The sequence below is a fragment of the Plectrocnemia conspersa genome, unplaced genomic scaffold (assembly GCF_051122295.1).
Source record: "Plectrocnemia conspersa isolate PC_06_02 unplaced genomic scaffold, ASM5112229v1 ptg000005l, whole genome shotgun sequence".
NCBI classification, from domain to species: Eukaryota; Metazoa; Arthropoda; class Insecta; order Trichoptera; family Polycentropodidae; genus Plectrocnemia; species Plectrocnemia conspersa.
In genome coordinates, this window is record NW_028277169.1 from 24,435,001 (window position 1) to 24,450,832 (window position 15,832).

The 15,832-nt window shown below is 29.4% G+C and overlaps 1 protein-coding gene across 2 annotated transcripts in view; it reads left to right on the top strand.

Annotated features, from left to right (window-relative positions):
• Window positions 1-13,511, top strand: part of Ent2 (Equilibrative nucleoside transporter 2) — a 19,439-nt gene extending 5,928 nt beyond the window's left edge. Inside the window, exons 2-13 of one of the 2 annotated variants that reach the window (XM_088186726.1) lie at window positions 1,558-1,632; window positions 2,465-2,506; window positions 2,615-2,698; window positions 3,418-3,528; window positions 3,864-4,012; window positions 5,105-5,226; window positions 5,300-5,445; window positions 5,507-5,739; window positions 5,805-5,973; window positions 6,042-6,163; window positions 10,349-10,551; window positions 10,627-13,511. In XM_088186726.1, coding sequence (XP_088042852.1) covers window positions 1,566-1,632; window positions 2,465-2,506; window positions 2,615-2,698; window positions 3,418-3,528; window positions 3,864-4,012; window positions 5,105-5,226; window positions 5,300-5,445; window positions 5,507-5,739; window positions 5,805-5,973; window positions 6,042-6,163; window positions 10,349-10,551; window positions 10,627-10,765 — 1,587 coding nt within the window. In that variant the 5' untranslated portion in view covers window positions 1,558-1,565 and the 3' untranslated portion in view covers window positions 10,766-13,511. The remainder of the gene's footprint in view (window positions 1-1,557; window positions 1,633-2,464; window positions 2,507-2,614; window positions 2,699-3,417; window positions 3,529-3,863; window positions 4,013-5,104; window positions 5,227-5,299; window positions 5,446-5,506; window positions 5,740-5,804; window positions 5,974-6,041; window positions 6,164-10,348; window positions 10,552-10,626) is intronic. The other variant, XM_088186728.1, reaches the window with a different exon arrangement.
• The last annotated feature ends 2,321 nt before the right edge of the window (window positions 13,512-15,832 follow it).

The window sequence follows — 15,832 nt, forward strand, 5'->3', positions numbered from 1 at the left end:
AAAATGCAATTGGCAAACCTTTTTTTTTGGAACACTAAATCGAGAAAAAACATCTTTAACAAGTTTTATACCAGGAGCCAGAGCACCACTAGCTAATTTATTCCAATAAAATATATTCCACTACTCATCACTTTTTATCAGTTACGATTATCCGAAAGAATCTTATGAAAAAGAAGTGCGTAGAAAATTATAAATCTGTTTGTTCTAAATGCGACATATTTTTTTCTAAAAACCGATTTGTGTGATTGATGATTGTGTTATTTCTGTGATTAGGATGTGGTTTATTTATATATTTTTATTTTAATTATTGCATGTTTTATATATTTATTTTAGAATATCTCGGTAATATTTATTTTCGAAAAATTTATTTCTCGGATATTTATCTATTTCTACTCATGTTAAACGTTAATTAAATTTAAGTTATAAATTTTTATGTGAATATTATAGAATAAAAAATACGTAAATACTGCATAATATTATTCTTTGATATCCTATGCTAATAATACTAGTTAATACTGGTTAATCACCTACAATAAGCATCATTTTAGTTTCCAGGACCGGTAGTATCGAATGTCGATTTTTGCCCCAATATCGGTATTGCAAACCCTAGTCACCATTGCTTAACAAATCTCTGTACTTGTGGTCAAATTAAACCCTTTTTTTTGTCTATTAATTTATTGACCGAAAAAGGTGTAACACTAGATTTACGATACCCGTCAAATTGACAGGTTTCTGATTTGATTTGTATCAGAAAGTATTTTTTCTGGGTTTTTTACAACTTTTTATATTTGAACAATGCAAATATATTAACACTATTTTTATTTTCGGAAACTTCTTATTTTTGAAAATCTAGTTACTATATACCTATTTTTAATGATACCCGTAAACCTAGTGTTAGAACCATTTTTTACATAGATATTAGATGTTAGAAAAACAATCTAAGTCGTGTTGATTATTGTTTGTTAGCATCTCCCCTAAGCATGTAATGACATACAGTAGCGTGCAAAAAAACGCATCACCTTCAAAATCATCATGTTTTATATGAAACTAAAAACATACTATAGTTTATATAAAATTCACATACTTTAAGGTTTTACGAAGTATTACACATAAAAATATAAATTTAAATAAATAAAAATTAATAAAAAATATAAAAATGGATTAGATAACATATTTAGACCCATAACTAAAAAAACTTTGAAATTCATTATTAAATGTGAACAAATCGTGACGTGATTTTTCGTTGATTTTGTAAAATATTTCATTAAAAATTATTATGAATACAATTTGGATATTTACCCAAATATCCGGATATCGAATAGTTAAAAAAGGGCCGAATATCTGAGTTGGAATCCCTAGTTGACATACATTACCGTACTGAAATTTTATTCGTTATTGAATTTCAAAAAATTAATGACAGCACGGCTCCGTTTTGTTGCATGTTGAAATGCAGTAGCCAAACTGCTACCATTAAATAATGTCACATAATTCATATTCCAGATTTTTATGTAATATACATTTTCAAATTTTTAATCTATGTTTTTATTATTGTTACAGATACAGAAATGAGCGAAGATAAGTCCTTGCTACACAGCCAAAGATCTAACGAAGCCGTCATCATGGCCCGAAGAAGTGAGTTTCGATTACTGTTTGTCGTAAAATTGAAAGCTGAGCAATATCATAATACGATACATCGTCTTCCAAACACCGTTAGCCACTTAGATGACTGATACCATCAAACTGAATAATCATCCACTTATTCGATCAAAACGTCATATGATACATGCCCAAAACATCTGCATCATGGCCATGTATCAAAGTAATTGAGCTTTGATTCGCGAAATATCAAGTTCAATATAAACATTGAGAATATTGAGTTAATTCGTTTTTTTTATTATTTGACCTCCATTAAATTTTATGACTTGTGACATTATAAAACATATGATATTTTTTTAAGATTCAAATATAATAAATCTCATCACATAATAATAACAGATATGCTATTTAAATTACATGACTGTAAGAGAATGCTCGATTTGTAGTTTATTAACTGAAGCGTGACACATCGATAACCTTAGAATGAAAATTAATTATGACGCGACTTACAAAATTAGCACAATTTAAGCATAGTTCATAGTATACATAAATATATTGAAATATAATTTAACATTTTATTTGTTATTCTGATCTAAAAATAATATTATGCAATATCTTGATTCTTGACTTTTTATAGTTAATTGGTCAAGGCTTTTTTATTTATCTGCCAGATATAAAAACACATAAAAAATATATTTTAGTCCATTGATAAAAATCTTATTGCACACTTTTTATGACTTTTATGAACACTTATATAATAAAATATAAGTGTTTCCCAAAATGAGTGGCAAATGGTTTTGTGACAGTGTTGTCGTAAGTATGGAAAATTCTTCTAAAAATCGATTGACGTCTAAATATTTAATTTCAGAATGGTACAAATCCACCGAAGAATCGTCCAATACTTGTTATCGTAATTATTTTTTTGTCTATTGTTGTTTATGTACATACGCATTTTATAATGGATGCTGTGAACTTTGTATTGAACGTTATTAAATTGATGTAGCTATTTGTAATATAGATAAAGTAGCGTCGGCCTTATTACCATCAGCCCGATGCCGAACGAGAGAAGCGCACGCACAGGTTAAACTATCGAAGGAACATTGTAAGTCGGGGAAACGCTAGTTTCATGCAACTCTCAGTTTTTTATAACACATATATTATCAAATATATATTAAACAGTTTTAACACTTTGATCTGAATATACTGATTTAGCTCGATTTCTAACTGAATCGACGGCTATGTTTCGGTTTACCGTGTCGATAAATGATAGAAAAGTTTAATCGGATCAATTATATTTAACGATTGCATGCATTGGTTAATAATTAAACATATATGTTTACACATAAACGCATTTAAGGATTTGATAACATTGCTATATTTAAGTTGGATAGTGTGAAAAGGATTTCAATACTTCATATAGGTCATTAAAGAAATATAGTCAATGATGACTAACAGGATTTTTTTAATGGACTTGTATAAATATTTATGACTCATTACAAAAATTGGATTTAAAATGGTTGATATATGTATTAGTAATATATATATGTACAAGGTTTTTTTCAAAAAGATAATCTTTTATTAGTTTTTCCACATTTTTCAGATTTTATTGATCTTATGAAAATTATTCGCAGATTTCATCGTTTTTCAATACTAATGAATTGTATTCATGATTATGTTACAATTTTATTCTATATAAAAAGATATATTAGTATTAAAAATGCCATTTTGTATTGTTTACTAACCTGTATATATATATGTTCATGAAAAAATTAGATTATTAATATGTTTATATATAAATTTATAAATTTTTTTTTATTATAGGCGGCAGCGACATGAACGCCGAAAAGACACCATTTTTGGCATCCGAGCCCGTGAGGTTAACGCCTGCTTGGGAAAGCTGCAACCTTCCCAATGATCAGCTAAACCTCAAAGGTAACTTTAATCTGTTACTATTATTAAAAAAATTAAGAAATTGTGTCATCATCACAATTTCACTTGAGCCATAGAAATATTTGCTGCCAAACAAAAAAATATAAATAGCAAAATTTGTAAGAAATTCCAAGAAATGCAATTTTTACTGTCAGCATTGTTCATTGTTTCAAATTTTATATGATATTAACGCAGTGTGTCCGAAAGATTTTACGCATCAATAGGTGTTGCAGTTGAGTTGTGTTTAATAAACTAAGACACCTGATCAAATATTTGTTTTAATTGTCCAATGGGTATGTGGCAATATCCGTTGTATAGTAGTACGGTTTCTGTTTCAGGCGTGACGATGGAGACAGCCGCTTTGGAAGTCGATCCGCCTAGGGATAGCTTTTATATGGTTTATCTTATTCTGGTGCTTCACGGTGTTGGCACGTTGACGCCATGGAACATGTTCATCACGGCAAAGAGCTACTTTGTCGATTACAAGGTTAGTTTTTGACTTGCTATCAAAGTTTACGACATACTAACTGTTGATTCTATTGCAAAGTAGTTCGTTTAATGATTGTATACACAATAAAGTTTGTAATTTTGATTCCGATTATAGTATATGCCATAAATGTTGTTGATTTATGAGGTTTACTTTAAATTATTAGCCCAGCTAAATCATTCGATATCATTATTCACAAAGAGTGTTAAAAGAAAAATGTAAATAAAATGAATAGTATTTTAGAACACTCGTACTATTTTATAGTGACCAATTTTTATAGATATAAATAAAAAGCGATTATTTTTATAATGAAAAATAAAAATATGATTACAGCAATAGTTTTCTCTCGCCAATACAACAATGTTGTTTTTAAAAATATAGAGGTTATCTTGTTTCTATGAAATTAACACATTGAATACCGTGTGCACAATTTTATGTTTATCATTTCAAATTCATACAAAAAAGCTGCATATTTACTGTAACGTATATGTTTAGCCCTTTAGCTAAATGTCACTAATATCATATCGAAAAAACACACATACAGCTAGCATATTGGCGCGATTGAAAAAAGTGACAAATAATCGCAATTTTCAAATTACGCTACTAATAATTAAAAAATTTACATGGACACTCACCAAATATAATACTAATGAAAACTTTTCGGTCGTAAATATTCAATCTACGCAAAAGGGAAAAAATCTTTGTCGGATTTTGCAAAATGCCATATATTAGGCATAAAATGAGACTTCAGAATACGAACAACATATTTATTAATTTATTAAAATTATGACCACCGTGACCTGACAGGTCAACCTAATGCATCACAATTACCAAAAGCAGTATAAAATATATTACAATTTTAAAATACATACAAATATATACGTATGCATACATACAAATTCATAGATAATATAACTGTAAGGTATGTTATTGCCTTGATCGAGGTCTTCATATATGAATTATTTCAATACTAATTGTTCGTAAATATTTTTTTGTAAATAAAATAAAATTATTTTGATTGATGGTACATTTTATGAGATAAATTATATTTTATGTAATATGTCATAATTTTACTAATGTTTATTTTTGCAGCTAAGCGAAGAGTATACAGGAGAACATTCGTATTATGCTGGACAATTTTTAGCTTATCTCGGGCTGTGTTCACAAATACCTAATTTATTATTCAATTGGGTTAATGTGTTTGTACAAATAAAGTTAGTAATCCGTTGTACTATTATCACTACATATTTACGTTGCACTATTTAATGATCAACTTTAACATTATAGAGGAAGCCTGACGCGAAGAATAGTATGGTCTATATTATTAGAAGTATTACTGTTCGTTTTGACCGTGATACTCGCCATGCTGGACACGTCTAAATGGTCTAACGTCTTCTTTTGGCTGACAATGCTCACAGTCGTCTTATTAAACGGTAAATAAAAATAACTTAACAATGTTACCGCCAGAAAAATTACACTAATACTTCATTACAGGTTTCAACGGAATCTTTCAAAATTCCGTTTACGGAGTCGCAGCTCGCTTGCCGCCCAGTTATACAGGCGCTGTGGTTCTCGGCAGCAACATATCGGGAGCTTTCACAGCTATAGCATCCGCTATCGCGTCTGAATTCGCTCCTAGCGTTAAAACCTCAGCAATATACTATTTCTTAACAGCTCTCTTTGTGCTCCTTGCGTGCTTCGATACGTACTTTGCTCTTCCATTAAACGTAATACATAAAATCACACTTTGTCATAATTAAAACGTTTTATTTACGTCTCTTTTTGCTTTCAGCGTTTCTATAGGTATCACGAGTTGATGGCTGCGAAATCGGCAGCTCGCAATTCGCGCTCAGGAGAGACTCCACCGTTCGGAAAAATATTCCTCAAGGCTTTTCCCCAGCTTTTAAATGTGTTCATGGTGTTCTTTGTTACCTTGAGCGTCTTTCCGGCTATTCAGTCCGGTATATTAGTTTAATATAACTTGTTTTTTATTGTATTATCACATTTATAAAACGACTTTTAATTGTAGATATAAAACCATCATCTCCTGACTTTTGGGTTCCTGAGAGGTTATACGCGACGGTGATGTGTTTCCTTACTTTCAACATCGGCGCTACCGTTGGAAGTTTAACAGCTAGCATTACTAATTGGGTAATATTTTTTTGCATAAAATTACTATAGGTTAATTAATTATTTTTATTTTAAATAAGTTAAAATAGATTGTATTTTCTTTTTGTCTTGTATATATTGAATGATTTCATAATATGCATAAATGTTTCCTAGAGTAAGGAAAAAGACATAAGGGAAAAAACTGAGTTATTTAGAAAAATGCAAAAATGTTATAAATCAGTATTATGGACGATTTTGTAATGCAATTTTACAATAATAACAAAACAATACAATATTTTCTGAGAATTGATTACCTGATTCATCACATTTAAATAACAATAATAAATGTTTATTTTTATTTTTTAAAAATGTATAATCTGCCATTCTTCAAATGAAAATTCCATTATCAGAATATATGTAAAATTATTTATATAATCTTACTCAACATAAAATGAAGTATATGCGCATCAGCGATTCTTTTAACCCGCCGTTGGTCGCACGTAAATTATTTACGTTCTCGGTCCTTGTCGCTTAAAGTTGTAATATAGAATATTTACATATTTTTTTTATTATATTTTGATGTTTTATAAATAAAATATAAATTACGATAAAAAAATACTTGAAACGCGAATTTTGAGATATCCGTTTTTTCTCTCATCTTGAGCAATGGAGTCGTCAAATCGCAATGCTCTTAGAAACATATAATCGACTATCGCATTGTAATTCTAAATCATTCTAAAGCCATGCCATCATTTCAGCTTTTAGTCGGTGATCGTATTTTTAATGTTTTGATTTCATTAGGATTCATAGTATTTTTTTATTAAATGGCATGCATTTTCTGGCAATAACGATATAATCGTGCCGTTGCTGGTGCAGTGAAAATGCTTAGTAATCCAGCATTCGTATTAAAACTTTTTAATACAATATTACAAGAATCGAGTAAAGCATATTACTACAGACTTCTGATATGAGCGTATCGGTCAAAGTATATTTAAACCAAGTTTTGGTCAATAGGAGAGCGCAAAAAACAATTATCCCTTTTCAGAAGTCAAAAATCCACATCAAAAGCAATAAAATCGTGCCGTCACAGTGGGAACGCTCGTTACCGAGCGTCTCCACTGCGACGGCGCTGACACGATTTTATTGCTTTTGATGTGAATTTTTGATAATTGTTTTTGCGCTCTCCTATTGACCAAGATTTGGTTTAAATATACTTTGACCGATACGCTCATATCAGGAGTCTGTAGTAATATCGGTAAAGTTAGCTATCATATTTTATAATAGTAATATCCAAGTGCAGACAAGCTATGGATCAAATATGTGATACGATGTCTGTCTGTATTTTTTCATCTGCTTATTTTCCCCTGAGGGATTACTTTGCTTAGTTTTTATTTTGGACAAATGAAAGTTCTAAAATAGGTTTGGGTTTGAACAGCAAATAGACGTTTCACAACTTTTAAATTGCGTTTTATAGACATTTTAGAGTTGCATATTAATGCATATTAGTTAAATTATTTTCGCTAGTAATGTATATCTACTGGTGAAAATGTATTTATTGTATTAAATGTATAAACATTTATACCTTGCATGTAAATAAATAATAAGTATGTAAATGTTTATATTACAACGTATGGAAAAGTTGAAATCTGCACCTGTCATAAATTATATTTTCAACGGTAAAAATATATCTACTGGTGAAAATATATTCCGATATGATTTCATTGAAAATTACATATTTTTAAAAATATTTTCAGAGTAGATTTGAGACTTTCTGAATTTCTGGTTTAGAATCAGGGACGTCATTTTATTTAACGTTATTTATGGGGGGGAGGTAAAGTTAGCCAGTCAATGGTTGTTTTTTTAAATTAATTGATATTTAAATGGTATTTCATTAAATGACATGTATTTTTCTGACAAAATTCAAGGGGGGGGCAAATGTCCCCACCTGACTCCCCATGTGATGTCCCTGCATCGGATGCACAAATATTTTTCTTTATATGTATTTCCTGTCTTCAGTAGAATATCGGTTCACTTTTAGGATTCTGCTGAAGTCTCAGTATCGCTGAAATAATAGCAAACTTTTCCAAGCGTTTATTATCATATTCTTCCACTAGCCATGGTTCGTTATTTAAAATGTTTTTATACCTCAAGAATGTAAAAAAAATATTTTTGTACAAAATAAATTTTAAGAAACAATAATTACAAAAATAAATAAATAAATAATAATAATAAGAATATACCCGAAAAAAATATACAGCTCAGATATATAAATGTGAACGACATCTTTCGATCCTTAATGCAACAAAACTAATAAGCAAAATCAAATGCTTTTAAAAATAACAACCATATGTCTTATCATAAAAAAAAAAAAAAATTCTAACTGTAGGTTAACCCTTTGCACTCGTAATCGTTTACGTATTAGGTATGTCGCCAGCTCGGGAAAAATGAAAAATGTTAAATTCTTTTTAAAAATTAAAATTATATATGTAGAGCATAAATATGAATAAACTAATACCAAAAACAAAGAAATCCAGAACAAATACTTACATTTCTCTAAATTACATTTTAATTTTTTTTTGTTCTCTCAAGTACCACTGGTTGACAATCCATAACAATAAATTAACACAATACGGCGACGACCCATTTTAAAATATTTATGGGACCAAAAAAGGTTTTAACCATATATAAGTAAATATACACAAATAACAAAGACATGCCGCTTAGTTTTAGATATATGTATCTAGAGTACGCTCGGGATAAGGATGCCGGTTTGTTATTGTGTGCGTGTACATGTATATGAGAGGGAGAAGCGATGTAGCGTGTACTTCGTTGTCTCGCTTTCTCTTTTAAGGACAGTCGCTGATTCGTCAACGCTTGTATACGTCATTAAAGTGCAGTTTGGCACAGAAGTTCGATCTTCTCTAGTGATTTATTTTTAATAATTTTGTGTTGATATTGGTTTAATCCAGATATGCCCACTGTCCCATGGGTAGGTCACTAAACTCGTGCCACTGTTTTTTATTTATAAATAAAATTTTAAGAGAACAAAATTTCTTGGGCATATCTGGGTTAATTGATATCAAGGCTTCAAATATACACTGTAAGTTATTCGTTCTCTTACCCGTGGATTAAAATATTTTTATTATTTTTCCATTAATCCGTACGTTGTTGGTTTTTTTACACTATTCTCTGTAAGGCTTAAAAAAGTTATTATTCTTATCGTTGCGCCAATGATAATTTTTAATTTATTCAATGGACTCTAATGATTTAATAGAGTCGTCGACCCATTAAACAATCTGCGAATAATTTTTTTCCCCATTTTATATCTTTTTGCTTTTGAAGAACAGCTAAAGACTTTATTATTTTTTTGACTAGTGAAAGATTTTGAATTTTGCAAATATTTAATTAATGACATCAATGTCTGGTTTCTACGATTATATAATATATTTTTAATTGTCCGTTGAAATTTTCAACTTAGCTCAGATGTATGCATGTTAAATAAACATATATTTTCTTTTAAAATGAAAAAATTAAATATTCTGAGCGAAATTGTTTTGAGCCACACAGTTCACGCACACAATAACAAACCGGAATCCTTATCCCGAGCGTACTCTACCTGCGAACGAAGAAAACTAACATCGCTTGCAGAAATACAAAATTGTACCGTTTTACAAAAATTAAAAAATCCACAAGGTATATCTATGTTTATATAAACTGATGTTAGGTATATTTTTAAAAACTAAAATACGTCAAATCGAAGGTCAAATGAAACGTTGCAGTTAATGTCACATTATTTTATATATTTCATAATTAAAAATAGACAAAACTTTTAATGAGTAGCTTTATGGTACATATTTGTTTGTGATTTTATATATTCGAGCTAATAATGCTTAAATAGCATATTTTTATATAAAAATAAACAAAATGATGCACGAAAAAGGGCACTATGTTTCATAATATATGGGATGTTGATTTATTATAAATTAAAGAAACAAATATGGAAAAATATTATTTATTAATTTTTCGTAAATCAGACATTTTGAACAGCCAATATATTGGCTCAAAGTATTTTTGCCAATACTACGAAAGCCCATATATTGGCTCTCTATGATATTGTACGGAATAATTAAACCTAATCAATAAGAATATTTATTAACAAGTTTTACTAATAATTTACAAGTATTTTTTTCTATATTGTAAATTTTAATATATACTTTTGCTTTTCAGCCTGGACCAAGATTTTTGTTTTTATTTGTGTGGGCTCGTTTACTGTTTTTGCCCTTATTCTACTTTTGCAACTATCTACCGCTCGATGTCACGCGTACTCTACCCGTTTATATTTACAACGACTGGGTGTACTGGATCATTGCTATTTTGATGGCGTGGTCCAGCGGTCACTTTAGCTCTTTGAGCATGATGTATGTCGGAGGGTAAGTCTTATAAATTGAATTAGCTAATAATTAAATTATACGGTTTGTAATTAAATTACATTTGTTTGATTACAGTAAAGTGGAACCTCAATATGCGCCTCAAGCTGGAATGTTCGCTGCAGCTGCTTTAATCAGCGGTCTTGTCGCCGGCATCTTTTTCTCTATAGTTGGGCCCAAAATCGTAGCTTTAAGTTGGTTCGGGACACCGACATAACATCTCGTTTTTATCAAGAATAGCGTGAATGAATTGTACAGTTGAGAAGTTGATTTTGTGCGTCGTTTTTTTAAATAGACTGACTATTATATTATTATTTTTATATATACATAAATATATATATAGCTGCCTAATTTCTTTCAATGTCAGACGTTCAAGTACACAAACATAATGTATATCTACTACGGTTTTTGATAAACGTACATATTTTATTGAAGTTCTATCAATTTCATAGAATCTCAACGTATGGGTTTGTTTTGAGGAGGTAGATATACGGTAATCCATTAATATAATCAATGGGCTTCCTTCTCTTTATGTGAAGCCTTGAATCACGATTAGGCTATCTATATCGGTCAAACCAAAGCGAAATTATACGACGATATCCCAACTCATATATATATTTAAACACTAGTCCGGATGCGTGAATGAAACTGCATTTATATAAATTAACGTCCGTATTTAATTTGTCATTATTGTATATGTATATACTTATATAAGAGAAGAGAGCTTATAGCGTTTAATCACGAGTCAGTGACAGTTTTATTTTATCCTTTCAAGTATTGAATGATTTTCGGCATGCGCGTAACGTCGGATAAGTGTGCTATTTAATGAAAACGACTGGTTAATTTAGTTTGCCGATGATGTGGCCCTTTTTTACATGTTATTTTTGAAGCTTGTTGTGAGTGCCTATAAATGTTAAATAGTCCGGTAAGACGTTTTATGTATATATATTTTTACACACATTAGTATTGATTTGCATTGATTTTATTTATTTGATATTCCTACAGGACATGCTAGTATTGTATTGTATTGTATTGTAAAATCAACTATTTTATTATATATTATACATAAGATTGAAGGAATATAACGATTGAATAGTTAATTATGATTTTGATTACAATAATTCATAAATAAATAAAACCTTATTTGGTTCCTTTCTTACATGACTAATTTAAATCTAAGTTTGCAATAAAGTTTAGGTAATCTGAGTAAAAAAATTAACCTAAATTTAATATTTATGAGTACTAAATCATTATATCAACTTTAGGTCATATATTCCCAGATGGATCCGACTGTAAAACAAGTTGATATTTTGATCAAAATGTATTTGATTTTAGGACAGACATTTTAAACCTTCCAATTGTTTTTCTACAATCTTCCCAATCCGACTATTATGTTTGTGTGGTAGCAACTAAAGGTCTGCACAATTTCATAAAAACTGGTTGATTATAATGTCAGAAACTTTTTGATCTGATTGTTATTTTATCAAATCTGACGCTATAGATTATCATATTACATTGTTAGCTAGGCGAAGATATTCTTGTCATATTTTTATATGTATTAGCAATTCTACAAATGATTCTCATGTAAATAGGATTTGTAATGTTTTGTTTTTATTCAAGAAAGGTTACATTCCTAGTTTACATGTTTTTGTGTGTTGTTATCGTAACGAGCAATAATAATGGCAAACTTGATACCCGGTACCTGTAAGTGTGTGTTTGGAATTCATTTTCTAGTTTGCTATAACAAAGTGAACCTCAGTTTTACCCACTTGTGCCTTCAAAAGCCACGATTCCTACATTAATTTATATTTATCGTTTAAAAGCTCAACGGTTAAAACGTTTGTTGTTGAAGAAATGTACAAATTACTCCTAGGGTTAATCCGTTATTAAAATCTATCGACCATTCTATCTATCCTAAATTTAATTACTCAATATCCGATGATCAAACACGTGCGGAATTTTATGATTAAGCTCTATAAAATGTAAATAGCAGTTAAATTTTTTATCTATATAAATATTGATATACATCTCAAATTGACAATAATAACAATCTTTTATGGTACTATTCAATTTTCACTTCTACAAAATATATCGTCGCATACAAATATGGTAGTTTGTGCCTTAATTGGTCAACCAAATTAGTTACAAAATGGTATTTATCATCCATAGTGAATTTTATTATATATACATAAAAGTAGATATAAATACAGCAGCTAATGAATTTTATGACCTCCCTCATATCATAGAATATGCGTTAATTATTCAGAATATTTACACAATAGTTTGATAATGAACGTTTGTTCAATGACTTTCTTTTTTATAAATCACAACACCTCTTATGTGAACTTCGCACTTATGGGCGAGAGTTTAAAATACCCAATATTTATATTAAAGAAAGTATTTAATTATACATATGAACATGCCAATCGTTAAATTTAGGCTATTTTTGTATTAAAATGTTAAACGATTAGGATAAGTACTTTATTTACGGCAATACTTTTCATAAATTATTTATCTTTATTATACACTAATCACCAAAGATGATTTTTACAGAACATAATAATAAATTCATAACGATCATCTCACTTTTTTACGTTTATATATGAAGTTTTTAAAATATTCTTAAAATTATATATCACAAATTAAAATTGTTTTTAAAATGTCTACATATTATTCTGAACAATTAATAATAAGAACTGTTATAATTAGTTGATAATACTATTTGTTTACATACTTTTTTTTATATATACATAATCTGTGAATGTATTATAAATATGCTTTTACCTTTGTTTATACAATTTGCTTTTTTAATCAATTCTTCGTTTTGTTAATTTATGAGTGTCTTTGAATTAATCATATTTTATATTGTTAATAATTTACGTGTCATTGTACTGAATTTATACTTTGTTTTGTGTAAAATTGTAGTTTATTTTAATTAATCAATAAAGACGGTTATAATTACAGTATTTTTTTATATTAGAAACATTTTCTTTTATTTTTTCATTTGTTAAGACAACTAGAAACCATAACAAGTGCAAATTAAATGATAGTGTTGAACTGTTAGCCAATCAACGTTCGCGCGTTTATAAATTTATTATAAGGAATGAAAATAAATGAAAATATTTTATAGTTATCAAATTCGACAGTTGCGAAACGTCCATTTGCTATCCAAACCTAAACGAATATAATGGTATAAAGGTTAGATTTGGGTTTGACCAACAACATAAATAATAAATGGCGGTCTTTGAGTGTGGCGCCGTGCTAATTAGTAAGTGCTATAATATTCGTATATTTTTCCAATTTAAATCACTAATTTTTATATGCACACCAAGTGTACATCACCGGCTCCAAATGGTTTTTGGCAGAAGAAAGGTTCTTACACCTTTTTTGACTGATTATCTTAAAAATATTATAAAATTATCTTAAGATTGTGCCAAAACGCTCTACTATTTTAAAATTAAATATCTTTTTCTTTCAGATATTAAAAGTCAAAGTTTGGGAAACATATTTAAAAAAATATTTACTACGGAATAACGAATGAAACTTATTTAAAATCAGCACTCAATTTTTTTAAGATACGTTGATTGCGTTATTTTCTTCAAATAAATTTTTATTTGAAAATGATCATCCATCAACAAGGAAACAAGATAATAGCGTAAAGAATGGAAAACGCGCATAAGCCCTCGTTACGACCAGAAAAAAACGCACAAATAACACGAGTTCTGTTCTTACAGTAAATATTCTCTATCATTGAGAGTAAATTCCTTTGTTGCGAAACAGTCATGGATATAATAAATCACCGTATTCACAAAATTCCCGTTGCAACGCAATACGACCTTGGACAATGCGCATCAAGCAAACGTCGCTTTCTAAAGGCGTATACATATTTCGTCTTGGTTAGATGATCACTGCATAATTGCGACTAGTCAGCAAGCTTTGCAGCCCTGGATACTTACGCCTGGATTCCGATGAAGATAAAGCATTCACCAGCAGACGCCCGCTGTCCGCGGACAACATACGATCATATATTCACACATCCCGCTGCCAGCTTCCCCACCATCACTCGGAGAATATACTGTCGCTGCCACACCAATCAGAACTCTGAGGATGGTCCACTGACATTATCCCACCGCCATCTTCTCCACCACTGCTCGGCCATTTATCGTCTGTCGCAACGTATGTAAATATAATGTTATAAAGTCTCACTGGCTACGAAGTCATCACCCCCTAGGGTTCCCAAACCTGAAAAAATATTTATTTGAAACCTTTAATGGCTCAAAAATAAAATGAAACCATTAAAATACACAACAATTTTGCGTTTCCAGAAACAAAAATCTCTCAAGAAGTGAAAGGTCTTTCACTTAGGTTGTATCGTGTAAATTATTCAATATTTACAACAAAGCGTTGATAATACAGCTATAGATTTATTCTTGTTCGATTATTTAAAACAGACAGACAGTCGATCTGTCACTTTTTCTTTAATTTAGTTAAAGAAAAAGCTTTTACAAGAGCTCTTCAAGTCAAGATTCAAATGGAAGTCATTTAGCAGATAGTATTTTATTGTATTTGGTTGATAAACATCACCATTTTTTATAAACTATTATGGTAAAGATTTAAATAAGTTTTATCTCTCTTCTGTAATTTTTATTGAACTGCATAAAAGCTTTTTAAAATTTGCCAATAGGTGTAATTGTTAAGTATAACTTGATTTGTTTGGGAGAGACTTTTTCACAGGATTAGGATTATTAAAACTCATCAAACAATACAGTGAATTTATTGGTCAAGCAATTAATAAAATTTTACATGATTAACAAAATATAGTTAATTATGCACACCTGTTGTTTTTTCGTAATCGAAAAGATGTCTTAGATAGACTTATAATAAAATGTGTCATGAAAAAAATATGAAAAAGACTCAATTTCTTTATTGTCGTCGAAAGTCACCCTTTTTATATTTTTACTTTATTGTCATAACTATAATATAATATATATGTACACGCTTAACGTTTAAAATTTCAAAGTTTAAAATTGTATCAATGTTAATTTTTTACATGACTAAAATTCGGTGCGATTATATATTCATATGTACAAAAGAAACTTTTGTATTTTATATAGACGCTACAGTGAGATGAATAAAACAGATTTATTTAATAAAAAAAAAACAATAGTTTATCATCTAATTAGTCTAAATATGTAAATTACTGAAGTTAGAAAAAGTTAAGCTATAGATTTCTGAATAGACCACGAACATGTATTATTGTATATATATATATATATATATATAT